Genomic DNA, 16629 nt, shown 5'->3' on the forward strand with positions numbered 1-16629 from the left:
TCTCTATTTATAAGTAACTGAAAATACATTTCCCGGTGTTACTTCTAAAAACTACAAGCAAGCTGACTTTCTTTTGGAACGGAAAGTGGAATTTTCCTGCTGACAAAGTTACAACCATTCACTTAAAGATGGCGTTCATTCAAGAACGCAGGAAGTAACATCATTACAGCAGGCGAAATGAGTTGTTAATTGTTAGAGCGTTAGTGATTAGCACAATGGAATCACAGTATGGCACAATTATTATGAGCTGTCTCAGGTGAAATCCAAATAAAATCAACACGCTAAAGAGGTGTTACATATTTCACACCCACTATGATTAACCATGTCGAAGCACAGTCAGAAGGACAATTAATGCAAAGATTGGTCTCTAAATGAGTGTGTAAAGACCCATAAAATGGAAATGGACATTTTTGGGGGCTTACCACATTTTCCAAGCTACCAACATGCTACTTTATTATACTCGTACAGCCCAGAGTAAAAGTAAGCAAATGGGAACCATCTTTAATACTGAGAGAGAAGTGGAGCTACTGCCTGTGTGGAACAGGTGCACTTACCATGGAAACCGCTTCAATAAACAGCTTGTGACAAGCGTTAAAGAAGAGAATATGAAGCTACTGCATTTTGATACAGGACGAGCATTACCTGAGAAGTCTTTTAAGCTTTTGATGCAGTTAGCATACCATCTATTTAGTTTTCCACGGACTGACTGAGTAAATGAAATGAGCAAAGACTCTGTCTGTCATGTTGACAAACCCAGATAAAATAACCATCCAACGGCTCCACTCTTTCCTTCAGACTTGTTTTTTGGTTTTCCTTCCTAAAGGCTTCCTCTCACTCATCTGTTCTTCTCTCACGCTAGCAGCTTTAACGGGAATACATAATTGAACTTAAGCATTCAGCTAATAAACCACTTTGAAGCAGAATGGGTAGAAAACCTTTCACCCTTTACAAATAGTATGTTTGTAACGAGATATTTTCTTTTCAATAAACGAAGAAAATGTGCACTCCTCAAAGGTTGATTCTGTTCATTTGGATGTAGCGTTTACAGCAGAAGAAACGTTTCATCACTTATCTAAGTGGCTTCTTCAGTCTCAGCTGACTGCAGGTTCACCAACATTTGCACAATGACTGAAACCAGCCCACTGAAGGAACAATGGGCTGGGAGGTCAGTTCCTTAATCTTAATTATGCAAATTCTCATGACCATTGATCAACAACCACTGATCAATGGCCATGAGTCCCATTCACAGAGAGTTGGGGAACGGCTGCAATCACAGCACGTAAGATGGTGAAAGATGTACCCTTAGGCCCCATCCTCGATTCAGAGATGGTCTTTCCCTTTTCACATAAATGGCCTCCTTGATTCCCCGCTAGTTTCAATCATTACTCAAATGTCCTGTTTATAAGATTGGGGAAACCTGCAGTCTGCTGAGACTGAAGAAGTCACTTGGATGAGTGACGAAAAGTTTCTCCCACTGAAGACGTCCAGATGAACAGAATCAACTTTTGGGGATTTACTTACCTGGATGATTGAACATGCATCAAGACATTTATGCGCTCAATTATTATTTTGAGATCCCTATTATTTCTTGACATAGCTTTTTTTCCTTCCACATTTCTACCGTGTGAAAAGATTTTTTACAGAACTTCAAACATGCATCTTTTTTTCTGATCTCTACAGCACAGTTAACACGAGGCAGCCTTAAAAGCAAACTTTACACCTTCTCATTTTGAAATAAAACTCTGTATTAAGACTTAATGCAGCACATTAAGCAGTTTAATCTCTGACAGCGGCAGTGCACGCTTCCAAACAATTCCGTGTTTTCCCTCAGCCTGAAAATGGACTTAAACCAGTCAATACTGGCACAGGAAGCATTATGAGGAGATGTACTTGGTCACTTTTGCCAACAATTTGAGCCAATAGTGTTTTTGCCTTTAAACTTGTGTTTTGGGTTGCCAGCTATGGTGTCCGCAACGAGTTTGTCCAACTTCCCCTCTGCCTCTCCACACTGAATATGTTATTGCCCATCTCCGATGGCTGACGAAATGACCCACACATCATGGTCCTTAGAAGTGGGACAGAGTGAAAAGGGAGCAAGGGAAGCCAGCAGACTGGCTGTCTCCTCAGCTGTGCACATACCACTGTTTAGAGTATTAGATTATTCTGTTATTATATGTTACCTTATATATGTAATCAAAGTAGTTGAATTAGAATACTGCTGTAGATCACATTATACCCTTTAATATAGAGTGTGTGAGCTGTATGTAGTTTAGTTCTCATTATACTTTTGAGTTAACAGAACATATTCACATATTAGTTCATTAGATAAATGTGCATCACTCTGTATCCTTGATCTGCTGGGAATGTGTTACACTGTTTTCTTGACATGCTTAAGTGTTGAATCATGAAGAGAAGGTTGTAAGCAGGAGACTCTGTGTCTAAAGACAGGGGAGATAGATAGACCACATTCCACACCCCCACCTTACAGAAAGCAGAGAAACAACTGCCGAGGTCATAACTTAGGCGCTGTAACAGAGAAAAAATGTGATGTTTTGGCTTTTACGACTAGCTGGGGGCCACTAGAGACTATAAAAAGCTGAGCAACCCGTCACCATTTTGAGACATGTGCCTGACCCTCTGGTAGCATCTCTCCCGTCCGGACGTTGTAATGCTCTGACTGTTGAATTGTATGGAAATAAATGATTGTTGATTGAGCATTGATACACCGAGTATTGTCCCTCCTTCAGCCCAAAGATTCAAAGAATTGGGAGATTTCAACAACTTGGTGCAGTGTGACCCGGATCTTTGGTGTGCTGAGGAGGTGCAGATTTGACCTTTGGTGAGATCGTGAGGCGAGGTGAACAGAGGACCGGTCCAAAAATAAAAAGGTAAGCACAGCCTGTTGTATTATAAATACCAAATGTGCATATTGGGCTTTCCAAATTAATCTGTTCGCTGAGTCACATGTATTTTCACAGTAAATTTGTCGGTGTCTGGTTTTTGGCGCAAGATACTAACAACATAAGTTGAGGCTGAATTCCAGTGTGTTAAATAAACTGCTTCTACCGAGATACTAATAAGATACTACGTTGGACTAGTTGCAGCCACTTTACCTTCCACATTTAATTTTGTCTAATACTGGCTTCTGTAGCAATAATACATTAGAATTTATTCTGAAGACGCGGCCATTAGTCCAGTACATTGAAGTCGAGGTTTGTTTATTTTATTAGCAACACCTGGTTTATGATGTCGGGTATAACTTCGGGGATGCAAGCATCACTTTTATGATGCGACTTTGCCCCGTGGTGGCGGTCATAAGCGCAGAGAAAGGGGTATTTTGGTCTATGGTGCAGTGTGCTTTAAGAAGATCTAATAGTTGAGCTCAGAGGTTTCTGTGTAAAATTCCCGCTGAGGAAAAGCGTTGTGTGTGAGTGTCAAAGCGCGCTCTGGGTGAGAGAGTGTGTGTGAAGCTGCGAGGCGCGCTCTGGGTGCTGTCTTGTGGGTAAAGCGCGCACTGAGTGAGAGTGTGACTGAGGCGCGCTCTGAGTGTGTTTTTTGTGTGGAGTGTGAAGCGTGAACACAGTGACAGTGACGGTTAATGTGTTTGATTAGGAGGACATTAGAGCAAATACACATTTTAGGATCAAAGGTTGATGCCTAGTGTACCTGTGGAACATTTGCCCTAGGAGTGGCGACCCTCCTGTCCGTGGACGCGTGGCCAGGACCGGCGTTGTCCGGGTGCCGAGGTGGTGACTTGGGGAGGTGAGGGCCCCCGCATAGCTACGGAAATAACACTGGAACGGCCGTGTAATCACGGGTTCACATTTATTCCGGACTAGAACAAGACACATTTTGCGAACAAACGTTGAGTCTAGATTAGTAAAGAAATATAAAAAGGTTGAATTCCTCGTTTCAGTGGTTGAAATTGTTGTGTGCCTGTCCCCTGACGAGTGTGAAATTAAAATAAAGAGGGAATTTGGAGCCACATGGAGATAGACGGGCATAATTGGGTGTATTACTCTGTGGTGTAATAAAAATAAAAAGGAGAGATAGTAAGAGGTGTGCAGTGGAGAATTATGGAGGAGTAGAGAGAGGAATGTGTTGGGAGACTGGCGTACAGTTTACGCTGTCAAGGTAGGCGGGTTGCCTGCTTATCGGTTTAAAAGTGATGAAAATGAAATTAAAATAAATCTCTTAGTGTGTTAATACAGGAAGCTGCGGACCTGGACCAACTGCCCCCACAAGCACAGCGGCCGAAGCAAAATTATAGGTAATGGGAACCACACCCAGCACGAATCAGCAGCTGTGAAAAAGACAGCAGCGAGGAGAGAATTAGAGGAGAAATTAAGAGAAGTTTTAACACATAAAATTGGGGCCAACGGACTTGTGGAGGTTGGGAAGGCGTCCGGAGCATCACAACAAAAAGGTGAAACAAAAACACACAAGCAGAGAAATCTGAGAGAAAGGCTCCTTTTAAGGTAACGCCTAGTTTGAGAAAAGATAAAATTAACCTGCTTTTATACAAATGCACATACACGCAATGAAGAAACAGCTTACACTCATGAACACGTGAAGATTTTCCAGCAAGGTTAAAGAAAAATTAACATACTTAAATGATGAAGTCTATACATTACTGACAAAGAAACCCTCTGGGTTGCAGGACAACAATTTAACTAAAAAAAAAAAGGAACACTGGTCTAACCAACCAGGCAAGACGCAACAAATTTAGTGGTTAAAAGATTCAAATTGTGACATGTTTTCTGTTGATTGATTAATAAAAGTGATTACTGAATGAAAGAAAATTCCTTTTTGGGCTTTTAAACATGATCTTAAGAATTTTAACATATACCGGTGTTGTCCTGTCAACTTGGTGGGTTAGGAGTTGATTATATCGGGAGACAAAAAACAAAAAAAGGGGGAGAGAAGGCTGACACAGGGCCTGGCCCCACTGTCTCCCCTCTGAATAACACAGCCAACACAACAACATTTTCCTGTTCGTTTGTTTTTGTTTTGTTTTGTTTTTGTTTTGTTTTGTTTTTGTTTTTTCTATACATATTTAATTACAGGCTGCTTTGCCGGCCCTGAAAGCCGAGGCTGACTGGACTCCTGCTCTCCCCCATACGTGGCACTGACCAAATGCTGCAACAGCTGGACCCACAACAACGACCTGAGAATGTCAACAGACCTGCAGGAATGTGATCTCATGCAGCCGAGACGGAGAGCACTAAACCTAAGGCCCGTTTCACTACACGGGGGAAAAATTCCCAGACTGCGTCAGCTGACAGAGCTGTGACGAGACGCCCGCCAAGCCCGAATGAAAAGTAAGGCCGAGCGAAAGAATGCTGACCTTGATAACTTTGCATTCACACTGTGCAGGACAGTGATGGACCAACACGGATGATCGGGTGGCGAAAAAGGGCGTGACCGAGACAGGAGGAGTAACTGAGGTCAGAAGGCACCTCAGAATGGACAAAAACACAGAAGAAGATGCAGGTTTCACCTGCGGTGAACATCGACACTGGAGAAAGGACTGCCCCAATTGGGGTCAGAACCAGGACGGACTGAATTTTGAGCAGCAGCAGCAGCAGCAATGGTCGCAAACAAACTGAAAAGGAGGGGGGCAGGACCCCAGGCCATGCTTCAGGCCGTGGTTTACCCAGAACACCAGAACAGGAAAGTGATGAACACACACACACACACACACACACACACACACACACACACACACACACACACACACACACACAAACACACACATCTACATGCACTGACTCAGAATGAAGAGAAACAAACACACACACACACACACACACACATACACACACACACACACACACACACACACACACACACGTCTCCAAACACACAGATTCAGAATGAAGTGAAATACACACATGAACACGTGCACTCGTTGAGTGAGTGAGAAATGACACACACACACACACACACACACACACACACACACACACACACACACACACACACACACGGGAATGTTGATTCACTGAGAAGTGATGCACACACATACACATGCACACGCTTGTGCAATGAAGAGTGATCCACACGCACACACACATACACGCTGATGCAATGAAGAACGCTTTGCTTATGCTGATATGCAAAATGCTGCACACAAACATCCCAATGCATAATTTTTATGAGGAGCCATTGATTTCCATTGATTACTTAGAATGTGTTATATGTCACCTAGAAGGCATTTGTGTAGATTTTAGGAATAAGCTCTAAAACGCTTTGGTTATGAAAACAATGTCTGTGCGTGATGTCTGTTTATGGCTCAAGGCCTTGACTGAATTCTTTGCTGTGCTTCACACAGCCCTGATGAGGAACAGTGGCACAGAGTGAAAATGATGAATTAATAGTGTAAGTTTTAGGTCGGAGTACGGCATTTTCTGTGATTGAGTTTTAATTCAAGGAGGAACAAAAGGTGTTACGGCACCTGAGGTTCTCATTCCCACACAATATTGTCCCGGCAGGAAGCAAAATGTTCCTGTGAATTTCTGGTTGATTGTTTGGTTTTGTTTAGCGCTAGCTTGATTTTATCAGTGAGCTTTGGCTTGTGTTCTTTCTCGTAAGCGAGAGAGGGATAGTTTTATGCTTGGACATGTCTGCAACGGGCCCTAGTTTGTGTTATTGTTGTTAGTGTTTTGTTGGTTATGTCTGTTTTCGTTTTGTTACAGTGCACTGGAGAAAAAACATCTGAGAGGTGTGATCCACCGGTGGTGATATGGTGATATTTTGTGAGTTCATGATTTAACAATCAGCTCTTTAAACAAGGCCTGAAAGATTGAAATTTAAAGCGCTATAAAATATTATTACTGTAAACAGTTGCAAAGTGTGCTTCTCCATGATTGTAATTGGCTTGGGAGAAATTCACTTATAGGGAACACTGATCTAAAAGGATTGCACCGAGTCAATCCGGCCCAAAAAACAACAAGGAATTGTTTTCCTTTAAAAGGATGACGTCATCTTGCTGATGATGGAGGCTCGAATAGGTTGCGCGTGAGACTCCATTATCAGCAACATCTGGTATGAATGTGTATGGAGGTATGCATGTGAATGGACTGTGATGGACTGACGACTAAAAGTTTTGACTGACTTGATACTGAGACAATGACTGCACCCACTTTAGGATTAGTAAATGCCAATAAACAATTCACCCAGCCGACAAGAGAAGGGTGGATGCTTCGCTTTGTTTTGTTTTGTTTTTTCAGGAGCAGGAGGATAAGAGAGACTGGAGGAGGAGACTCTAGCTTCACATAAGTATGAACTGCAGACTTAACACTGTGGTTGCTGATTTTGAGTTACCGATGTTTGCATTAAGAAAACTGTGCTATATTAGCTGTGTTTTGAGTAAGGTATCATGTTATATTATTGGGAATGCCAAATGCTACAGTGGAGAAGACTTTTGATATCACTCATGACTGGAATATGTTATTATTAACCACAGCAGGCCACTGTAAAAAGTCAATTAAATTTTATAGAGGAAAATCGCCAAAATTGAACAATACCTATGAATGACTGGCCATATTCAGAATAGAGATATGCAATAATAAACATTGGTCCACGTGATTTAGGTTCTCACTTGAAATAGTAAGTTATTAAATGTAGAATATAATCGACAGGGACATTTGATAGGATGTGGTACTGCAAAAGAACAAGAGCAAAGTAAATAAAGAAAATATTGTGTTTAGTTTGGATAAATTCAAATTAAAATGTACCATTACACTCAGAGGATCAATATGAAATAAAACATATGCAAAATTTGTAGGAAGTACATGACTGATAACTGTTCTGTCCTGAGCGTTTGTTTCCAGAGCACCCACTTGACCACACCAACAGTTTCTCGCCACCGAGGAGGGGTACTTGCAAAAAGAATAAAATAAAAATCTGAGTTTAACAAAACATTTTAAATGTAAATATCAAGATTACCTTTCTTTTTCCATGAAATGTGCTTGTGGGCACGCCAGCCATTTTGAAAAGGTGGGCAAAACAATTGGCAAGGCCACACCCCCACACATGTGATATAATTTTAAAGGTACTGTTGCCCTCTCTAAGAAACATCAGGACTTAGAGGAGTGGCAAGTAGAGTATGCGAGCTACAAGCAAAAACTAAAATGTGTACTACAGTGTGCAAAAATGAAATACTGGGTCATCAGGGGGACATGAGGGACATTTATAAAACTAAAAGTCCCACTAACCTTAAAGTGCACTTGAAAAGCCCACACAAGAAGGTTAACCTAGCTTACCTAGAAGACCTCATCAGGGGGAGCACACTCCCCCTCCTTGAAGAGCTCACCCACTCAACCCGCATCCCCAGAAAATAGCTAACCCCAGATAAGGCAGCGTGATGTATCCCGAGACAACAGGACTGGGACATCTAAATAAAGGTGTGAAACAATCGCCTTCAAAAGGTTATCAATTCACTTCAACCAAAATTAGGACCACTCGGTGCGGCAAGAGTTAATAGTTATTAGTCTCAACACCCAAGGATAACCAGAAGAGCATGACTGATATGATGGAACTGGGATTTTGTTACACTTAATTTTTGCAAAACACAAATAAAACTAAATTGAAACTAAGGATTTTCAGAAAATAAAAACTACACTAAACTAGCAAACAATTGGTAAAAACTGATTAAAACTGATGAAAATTGCAAAACTATTACAACCCTGGTCCAGACTAAGATGGTGTTGGACATCTTCAGGGCAGAAAAGGGTTGGTGTGACCAAGGTGTGGTTTGGCTTGTTGTATGTACATTTCAAAATGTTACAGCTCTGGATGGACCAGTTACCAGGGCATGGAAGGATGACAGACTTTATTACATGAGGAGAAGGGACATTTTCGGGATCGAAGATCCTCAGGGATGACAAGGCTGGAGCAACGGTACTCGAGAGAAGAATTTCTGATACTTTCTGAGATATGATGTCACTAACCTTCTCTTTTAATTGTCTAGCTCCAATGAATTGACACATGGGAGTGTGTCAAAAAGGGGGAGTTGAGTTTGAACATCAAACAATGGTGATATGAAAATTTCTATGAGTTTATTTTTGTGTTTAATAAATTAGCTATGGTAAAACTTAAGCTTATAATGTGTTAGACTTAGAAAGGGTTCACTAATTTTTGATTTCTTTTACACACACATAGATTATGATTAGAATAAGTCCTGAACATAATATTTTAAACCAAATTTGAATCATTAGAAGAACAATGGATAACAATATTAGATTATCAAGGCTAGGGAGAGAGGTGTTTTGGTTTTCTGTCTCTTGCAGAGAAAGGAACAGACACCAGACGGGGACACGGAGATGTGAGGACCCTTCACAGCAGGGACAGATGTAGGGACTGCCGAGACAGCAACTGGGGTCAAGTGTCATGACGTTTGGGCTCCTGGAGAAGATGGATCCCACAAACACAGCAATAACCATGAAGGGGTTGGCGAAAACCAGGAACACCAGACCAACGAGGTTCGAGAGGCTCTTGGCAAAAAGGGGGACACGGCGGTGACCCCAAAACACACAGATCCTTGTTTGAAATCGGGGCAGAATAATCCCCAGAACTGTGCAATGACTAAAGGGTGGTCTAACCCCGGAGGTCGAAGAAAGAAGCTGAGAATCACCCAACTGGAAGACACTGGTAGCTGCAGCAATAAAAATAAAGGTTAAAAGCTCCTTAGACAGAGGTTCTAGTCTGAGTACATTTGAAAGGTATAAGGGGGCATTAAAATGGGAGTGGAAAACTGGAGCACCAAAATAAAGCTGTGGGAGAATTGGGGAGTGATGGGAGAGTCATCTGTAACTGCTGTTATGGTTGTAAATCTAACTTTGCTTGCATCTGAACTGCGTGAACACAGAGGTCATCCCACATATGGTCCACCCGTTAAAGGGGGACAGAGGGCCTCAGGATCAAGAAAACCTGGACCTTGCGACCCTGGAGTGTATGTTGTAAGTGATCTCTTTCAGAGATCAAAAGGGGGAATTATTAGATTATTCTGTTATTATATGTTACCTTATATATGTAATCAAAGTAGTTGAATTAGAATACTGCTGTAGATCACATTATACCCTTTAATATAGAGTGTGTGAGCTGTATGTAGTTTAGTTCTCATTATACTTTTGAGTTAACAGAACATATTCACATATTAGTTCATTAGATAAATGTGCATCACTCTGTATCCTTGATCTGCTGGGAATGTGTTACACTGTTTTCTTGACATGCTTAATTGTTGAATCATGAAGAGAAGGTTGTAAGCAGGAGACTCTGTGTCTAAAGACAGGGGAGATAGATAGACCACATTCCACACCCCCACCTTACAGAAAGCAGAGAAACAACTGCCGAGGTCATAACTTAGGCGCTGTAACAGAGAAAAAATGTGATGTTTTGGCTTTTACGACTAGCTGGGGGCCACTAGAGACTATAAAAAGCTGAGCAACCCGTCACCATTTTGAGACATGTGCCTGACCCTCTGGTAGCATCTCTCCCGTCCGGACGTTGTAATGCTCTGACTGTTGAATTGTGTGGAAATAAATGATTGTTGATTGAGCATTGATACACCGAGTATTGTCCCTCCTTCAGCCCAAAGATTCAAAGAATTGGGAGATTTCAACAAGAGTAAGACTGTAATTGACCCTTTATCATCATTATGGTCCCGCAGCGAATGAGGGAGCAGTAATCCCCCTGTTCTTCCTAGCCGCTTGTTTTCAAAGCATAAATTCCAGCAGAGGATTTCCACATATTTGGTCAGAGTTTTCATGAAAGAGATGGAAACGTGTTATTGTGTTCATGCATTTGCTCTTTCAGTATTTGCCTTTTTTGTTTCTTGTCCCTTTTCATTCACTTTGCTTTCTTGTTGCCTTATATTCCTTCTTGTTTCTTTCCTCCCCACCCTATACATCATGTCAAAGGAAATCGTGCTTCTCAAGGATTTATGATTGGAATAACAAGGACCATGTGCTTGCAGGAAGTTAATGTTTCAATGTACAGTGCTACAAGATGCACTTTTTTTGGTTTATGACGGAGGTTGAATGTTTGAAGAGCACCAAAACATTACCCAGAGCAGACGCTTACGTTAATAATCCTTGTTCTCGCTTTGGCTAAAACAAGACAGACACAGAGAGGTCTGTAGCTGAGGTAATTATCATTTAATGATTTTTTTTGCTTTTTCTTTTTCCAGCAGCCATTAGCCTTGCACGCACCTAAAATGTACAGATGTGTGTGTTTCTGTGTGTGCGTCTGGGGGTAAAGGGGGGGCTGAATATATGCCAAAAATGTATTTGGCATATATTCAGCTTGGTGAACGTGCGGGCAGATGTGTAAAATAAATATATTCCTCAGTTAACCTGCAATTTTACATGAGGCTTCAGCAAAGTCCCATATTCACTAGTGTTTATATTCAAACTGACCCAAGGAACAGGATTTATATGTGTGCAGCTGTTAACAACAGAAGTAAAAGTCTACAATTCTGAACCATTTATTATCTCTGAAATCCAGCTTGTTTTCAATATGCAGATATAAAAAAAGGAAATTCTATCCTTTTGTGCATTTGTAGAAAATCACAAAAAGCATTTTTTGACTGACCTGTTGCTTCCTCGGGTGTCCAGTAGCCTGATGTGTCACATATGTGAGTTGAGGAAGCCTCATAAGCATACTGGTGGAAGATGCCATCTTTCTCACAATCTCCACAATTGATCTCAGATACACGCAATGAGGAGCTGAGGCGAAAGGAAACAGGTCCACTAATTATGGCATTTTTATTCTATATAAACAAAACAAGAAAGCTGAAACTGACCTAGAAGACACACAAGAAAATTAAACATATTTCGCAAACACAAAGTGGCCACTAGTTTGACCTGTGGAGGAGGTCGTTTCAGGCACAGTCACACTAGTACCTACATGCACTGCACTAAGTCAACAAGGCGTATGAAATTTCAAACTCTCCCAGGTTGAAATGCCAGCTTTCTTTTGCCCACATCTGGTGATGCCACCAGCTGAGAATTCCATAATACACTTCACACTTGTGAGTTGTTTATTCCAATTTTTCCACAGGTGTTTTCGTCCAGATGCTCTCGGTGCAGTGGTGAATACAAAATAAAAAAGACCAATAAAACAATTACTGGAAAGTGTAATCAAACATTAACTCCAATGCCTGGTTTTGATTGCATCCAGAACATTTTTAATCACCATATAAAGAGACTTGTCCGGTGGAAGCAATGTGCTCATGGCTCACTAATGCAGTTAAATTATGCACATTTTATAAATTGGAGTGTTCATAGAGTGATTTATGTGCACAAGTGATGAAAATTGCAGTTCTTTGTTAATAGTTTTAACCCTGCAAGAGACCTGCCCAAGGTTTACCCTGCCTCTTGGACAACCAGACATGTATGGATGGTTAAAAACAGCTTTGAATGGATAGAAACAAAAGAACTCATGCAATCATACCTTTGATAAAGTGACCCCCTGATAGGTGGGAGCCAATAAATCGAGACAGAATCTGTGCTCTGGTCAGTCACTATGGGGGCCAGTGGGATGGGGGCAGGTTGAGGGTCCATCAGCCACTTCTGGTAGACCAAGTCTAGATAGCAGTGCATCCTGGCCACTTGGTTTGGAGTGAAATGGTTGGTGCAGTTATCATCTGTGAAGACAGAAGAATCCAGTAAATCTTTGAGGGTCAAATTAACACACTAGCCTTTAAATAACCGAAGTACTAAACACATGGCTAGAAATAATTACATCAGACATGTGCTGAGAGGAGACGCAATTACACATGCCAGTCCTTAACCTCTTAAGCACCCACGCACCAGAAGATGGGCGCAAAAGGGAGGAGATCACAGAGATCAGAAAACCACTGGGGGCTTAACAGGCTAATAAGCTTTTGTTGGCTTTTTAAATACACTGGGTGGTAACAGCTTGAGGATATGGACAGAAATTACTAAACCATAACATAATTGTATAATTACACACTCACATTGATTGATTGATTGAGTGATTATACTTTACTTCAGAGTGGATGGTAATTCTCAGAAATGCACTTTTAACTGCCATACTGTTAATAATATTACTGTATATATTACATATACATTGTAACACCTGAGCATTTTGTTCATCTGTTTCACCTGTGTAACTCATGTAATTGCTGTAAGGAGTGTTCAGGTAGGTGGTGACGCCACATGTGTCGTTGACAGCTCCGGGGTCATGGCAGGCTTTGGATTTAGGTGTTGGGGCAGTGTCAGCACACAGATCACCCGTCTCCATGGATGGGGTGGTCTCCTGCACAAAATATGTATGGTATGCATGGTAAGAGAGGGCATGTGATGTAACACTGCTGGAGTCAAATTGTTGAATGTTGTCATTGTGCTTCTTGAATTTGTAAAGTTTTAGTTCGAGCAGCAGGATCAAAGACATTCCTTTGTCTCTGACCTCCTCTCCAGCTACTCTGGTGCTGGGGGAGCTGAAAAGGTCTTATTATAGGCACATCCTATCTGAAAGATCTGTTTGTTGTTGTTTGTTCCTGCTTTTATGATCCTTTTGGTGAGCAGGAGGTCGCACAAACGCACCCCCATGACACACACATTCTCACACACACACACGTTCTTGCACATGCATACACATGCATACAGGTGCTCACACATACACACACATAGTGCCTTGTCTTTTAGAACCATAGGGGGGTTTTACGAGGGGAGGTGCTTGTGTTGTGTAAACTGTAAGTGTGATGGGAATAAAAGGCTACGAGGAGGGCTGCTCTTTGAAGGAGTTGGGCTGGAGACAGGTGAGGAGCGTTAAGCTCCACGGGCCTGGTTCCGACTAGCCTTCCCTCGCTAGCGAGTAAAAGACCGGTTGAAGATGTTCTGTCTTGTCTTCGTCCTTCACGAGAATAATTTTCTAAACTAGCGGGGCCTGTGGAAGCACAGACTCAACAAAAACATTTAAAGATGCTATTATTAGTTTTTTACTTATGTGGGTTTTCCAATCAGAAATAATTCCATAAATTAGCATTATCACAAATAGCAGAATTTAAAAGTCCTACCTGACACGGATCATGACAGGAGTCCCGTTCACTCACGCCCTTGAAGACATGGTACAGTCCAAATATGTGTCCCATCTCATGGATCATTGTGTTGGAGTGGCCCGTGGTGCCAAAGTAGGAGGGATTCAGGACCATCCCGCCTGGATATAAGCGGTAAAAATCGCAGTATTGGTTACAACATTATTACCGTCTAGTAAGCTGTGGTTCTTGAAAAGCCAGCCAGATAGAAAATGCAATGTTTTTTAAGTGGCAACGTGAAAAGAGAGAAAAATGATTTGCGATTACCCACTTTGACAGGATGTCTCTGATTGTAACTGTGGTTCAGTATCCATGTGACAGACAATAAAAAAATGTTACATTTGGTAAAAGTTAGGTTACAGCTGGGAAATGTCATGGTGGGGGTTAAATGGAAAAAAATTAAGGCTACATAAATATCTGAAACCACTAACGAAGCATGCGAGAGATAACGGTTTAAAAAGACAACAGACACAATTTGGGAACTCCAAAAAACAAAAGCCAACTAAGTGGGAGGCAGATTTTTTTGCAGCATCCTTATAATCACAGGATTAACAGCACACATGGGTTATTGGTTTTCTAATTAGAAACACTGGCTAAAGACATTAAGCAATGAAGACATTAAATACGTAGACACTAAACAGCAGGGCCTTCAGAGACAATTTGTCATCCTCTAACGTGTTGGTTTAAACAGAGACAGATGCCGTGCAGCTGAAATACATGTCTGAACTTAATTTGCCGCTTTAATTCAAAAATATAATTGTGGCTTTGACCATTAGTATCAATGCAATACTTAATATTTTAATCTAATTAATAGCCACAGAATAATGACACCATTAAGTGTTTTTTTCCTCAGCAACAGCAGCATACTGTATTCCCTTTGATACGAAACATCAGAGATAAAAAATGGTTGGATGGATTTGACTGTGTTCATTGGTCCCATAGTGTGCACATTCTTTTCTTTACTTCAGCGAATATCACCCAACATTAAACAACTCCAAACAAATATGGCTGAGATGGTCAGTGATAAATACACTTTATTGATTTTCTGCTGGTCAAACTGTGATTTTTAATTTTTTGAATTTTTTTAAGGAATGCATTTGTTTTGCTTCAAGTGAGTCGTGTAATATTATTTGCCAGTCAAACTGATGGTTAATGACGAGCATGAGACTTGAAATGAACCTGTTATGTTTATGTCTCAATAACCAGCTCACTCTATACTATAACATTACGAAAAACCACATCAAAATATAAAAGAGTTAAAAAATGAATATCTGTGGTGGACCACTAGAGGGCTCCACTCACACCCAGTGTAGAGGAAGTGTGTTCCTGTGTTTTGTGGCGCGATATGCGCAGTTGATGTTGGAGACGAATAAAGAAGGAGTGAGAACTGAGAGCTGTGTCGTTGATGCTTACCTCCACATATCCATATTTATTCTAATGAATTCTGTGCATCTTCCTCCAATGACTTGGCCAAAATTGCCATTAGACAGCTTTTCCATATTTTCTGACATATTTTGACGGCTGCACAGGTTAAATGTGTTTCAAACACAGAGAGACGGTGGAGACAGGAGTCGAACCACCCGTGCAGCATGCACACAATAAAGATTATCAGATGATACTGGTTTACAATTTAACCATAGTACTACTTCATTATTGTTTATATCAGTTGATTATTTTATTAACATGTTACATTATGTAACATTATGTTAGAAATAACTTGACTTTCATTTTTGAACTGGGTATATATTTTATATATCTAGTATTTACCTAATATTTATATCATAACCACTTCATCAAGATGTATTCGTTCCATGTATACTGCTTTTGAGTCAATTTACTATTGTGTTGTGACACATGAAGAGAAGTACAAATTAATAAAGAACAGCTGTTAAGTAGGCATGGCTGCCAACAATGGTACAGAGCCCACACTGCTATTTGTTTGTTTGGTGGTTGTTGGGTTGATTATCCTTCCAGTGGAAAGAGGAATAAAGATTTGAAAGAAAAAAGAGGGAGTGTAATGTGTCAGGAAAATCTCTACCAGCTCCAGCTGCTCTTCCCATGTAATTTGAAAGGGCCCCTAACCCTAAACAAAGCATGGAGAGAAAGGGCAAAGCTACAGCTAAAGAGAAAAGCAGATAGGGTGAGAGGCACAAACAGAAAGTTAGAAAATAGATGACAGACAGAGAAAGCTGAAAAAAGTGCAACATGAAAAACAAAATATGTCGCATTAGTAAAGCTCAATATAAATCCACTCACCTTGGTGTGTAAGAGCTTCCTTTGCCCACGGCCAGGTCGCAGCTCCTGCCAGCTCTTGACGCATTGAGTTGCTTGCAAAGAAGACGTTGAGTGTGTCTGTGCCGCTCAGCTTTAGTTCCTCCTTTAGTTCTTTCACACTTATATAAGCCCTGTATATATTTAAAGGAGAGAAAACATGCAAACATCAGAATGTTTCGTAGTTCAAAGAGTGATTTAGTAGCCGAAAAAGCTAAATGCACACCTATCATCCATAACAGCATGACCTCTGACCGGTGAAGTGAATAACACTGATTATCTCTATATCATGACAC

General features: G+C 41.0%; 1 protein-coding gene and 1 long non-coding RNA gene across 2 annotated transcripts in view; both read right to left on the reverse strand.

Annotated features, from left to right (window-relative positions):
* Positions 1 to 16629, reverse strand: part of pappa2 (pappalysin 2) — a 100489-nt gene that overhangs the window by 63239 nt on the left and 20621 nt on the right. The window contains exons 5-9 of the mRNA XM_085388158.1: positions 16319 to 16467; positions 14045 to 14184; positions 13131 to 13284; positions 12457 to 12649; positions 11596 to 11729 (exon numbers count right to left, since the gene is read on the reverse strand). Of these exons, the coding sequence (XP_085244284.1) occupies positions 11596 to 11729; positions 12457 to 12649; positions 13131 to 13284; positions 14045 to 14184; positions 16319 to 16467 (770 nt within the window). The remainder of the gene's footprint in view (positions 1 to 11595; positions 11730 to 12456; positions 12650 to 13130; positions 13285 to 14044; positions 14185 to 16318; positions 16468 to 16629) is intronic.
* LOC146648738 (uncharacterized) lies at positions 3956 to 8638 on the reverse strand. The gene is made up of 2 exons (XR_014908387.1): positions 6080 to 8638; positions 3956 to 5855 (listed from the first exon to the last, which is right to left on the reverse strand). It is a non-coding gene; the product is annotated as an uncharacterized LOC146648738 (long non-coding RNA).

This window comes from Rhamphochromis longiceps, linkage group LG18 (assembly GCF_057381845.1).
Source record: "Rhamphochromis longiceps isolate RC_006_pf linkage group LG18, R_longiceps_female_GT1.1, whole genome shotgun sequence".
NCBI classification, from domain to species: Eukaryota; Metazoa; Chordata; class Actinopteri; order Cichliformes; family Cichlidae; genus Rhamphochromis; species Rhamphochromis longiceps.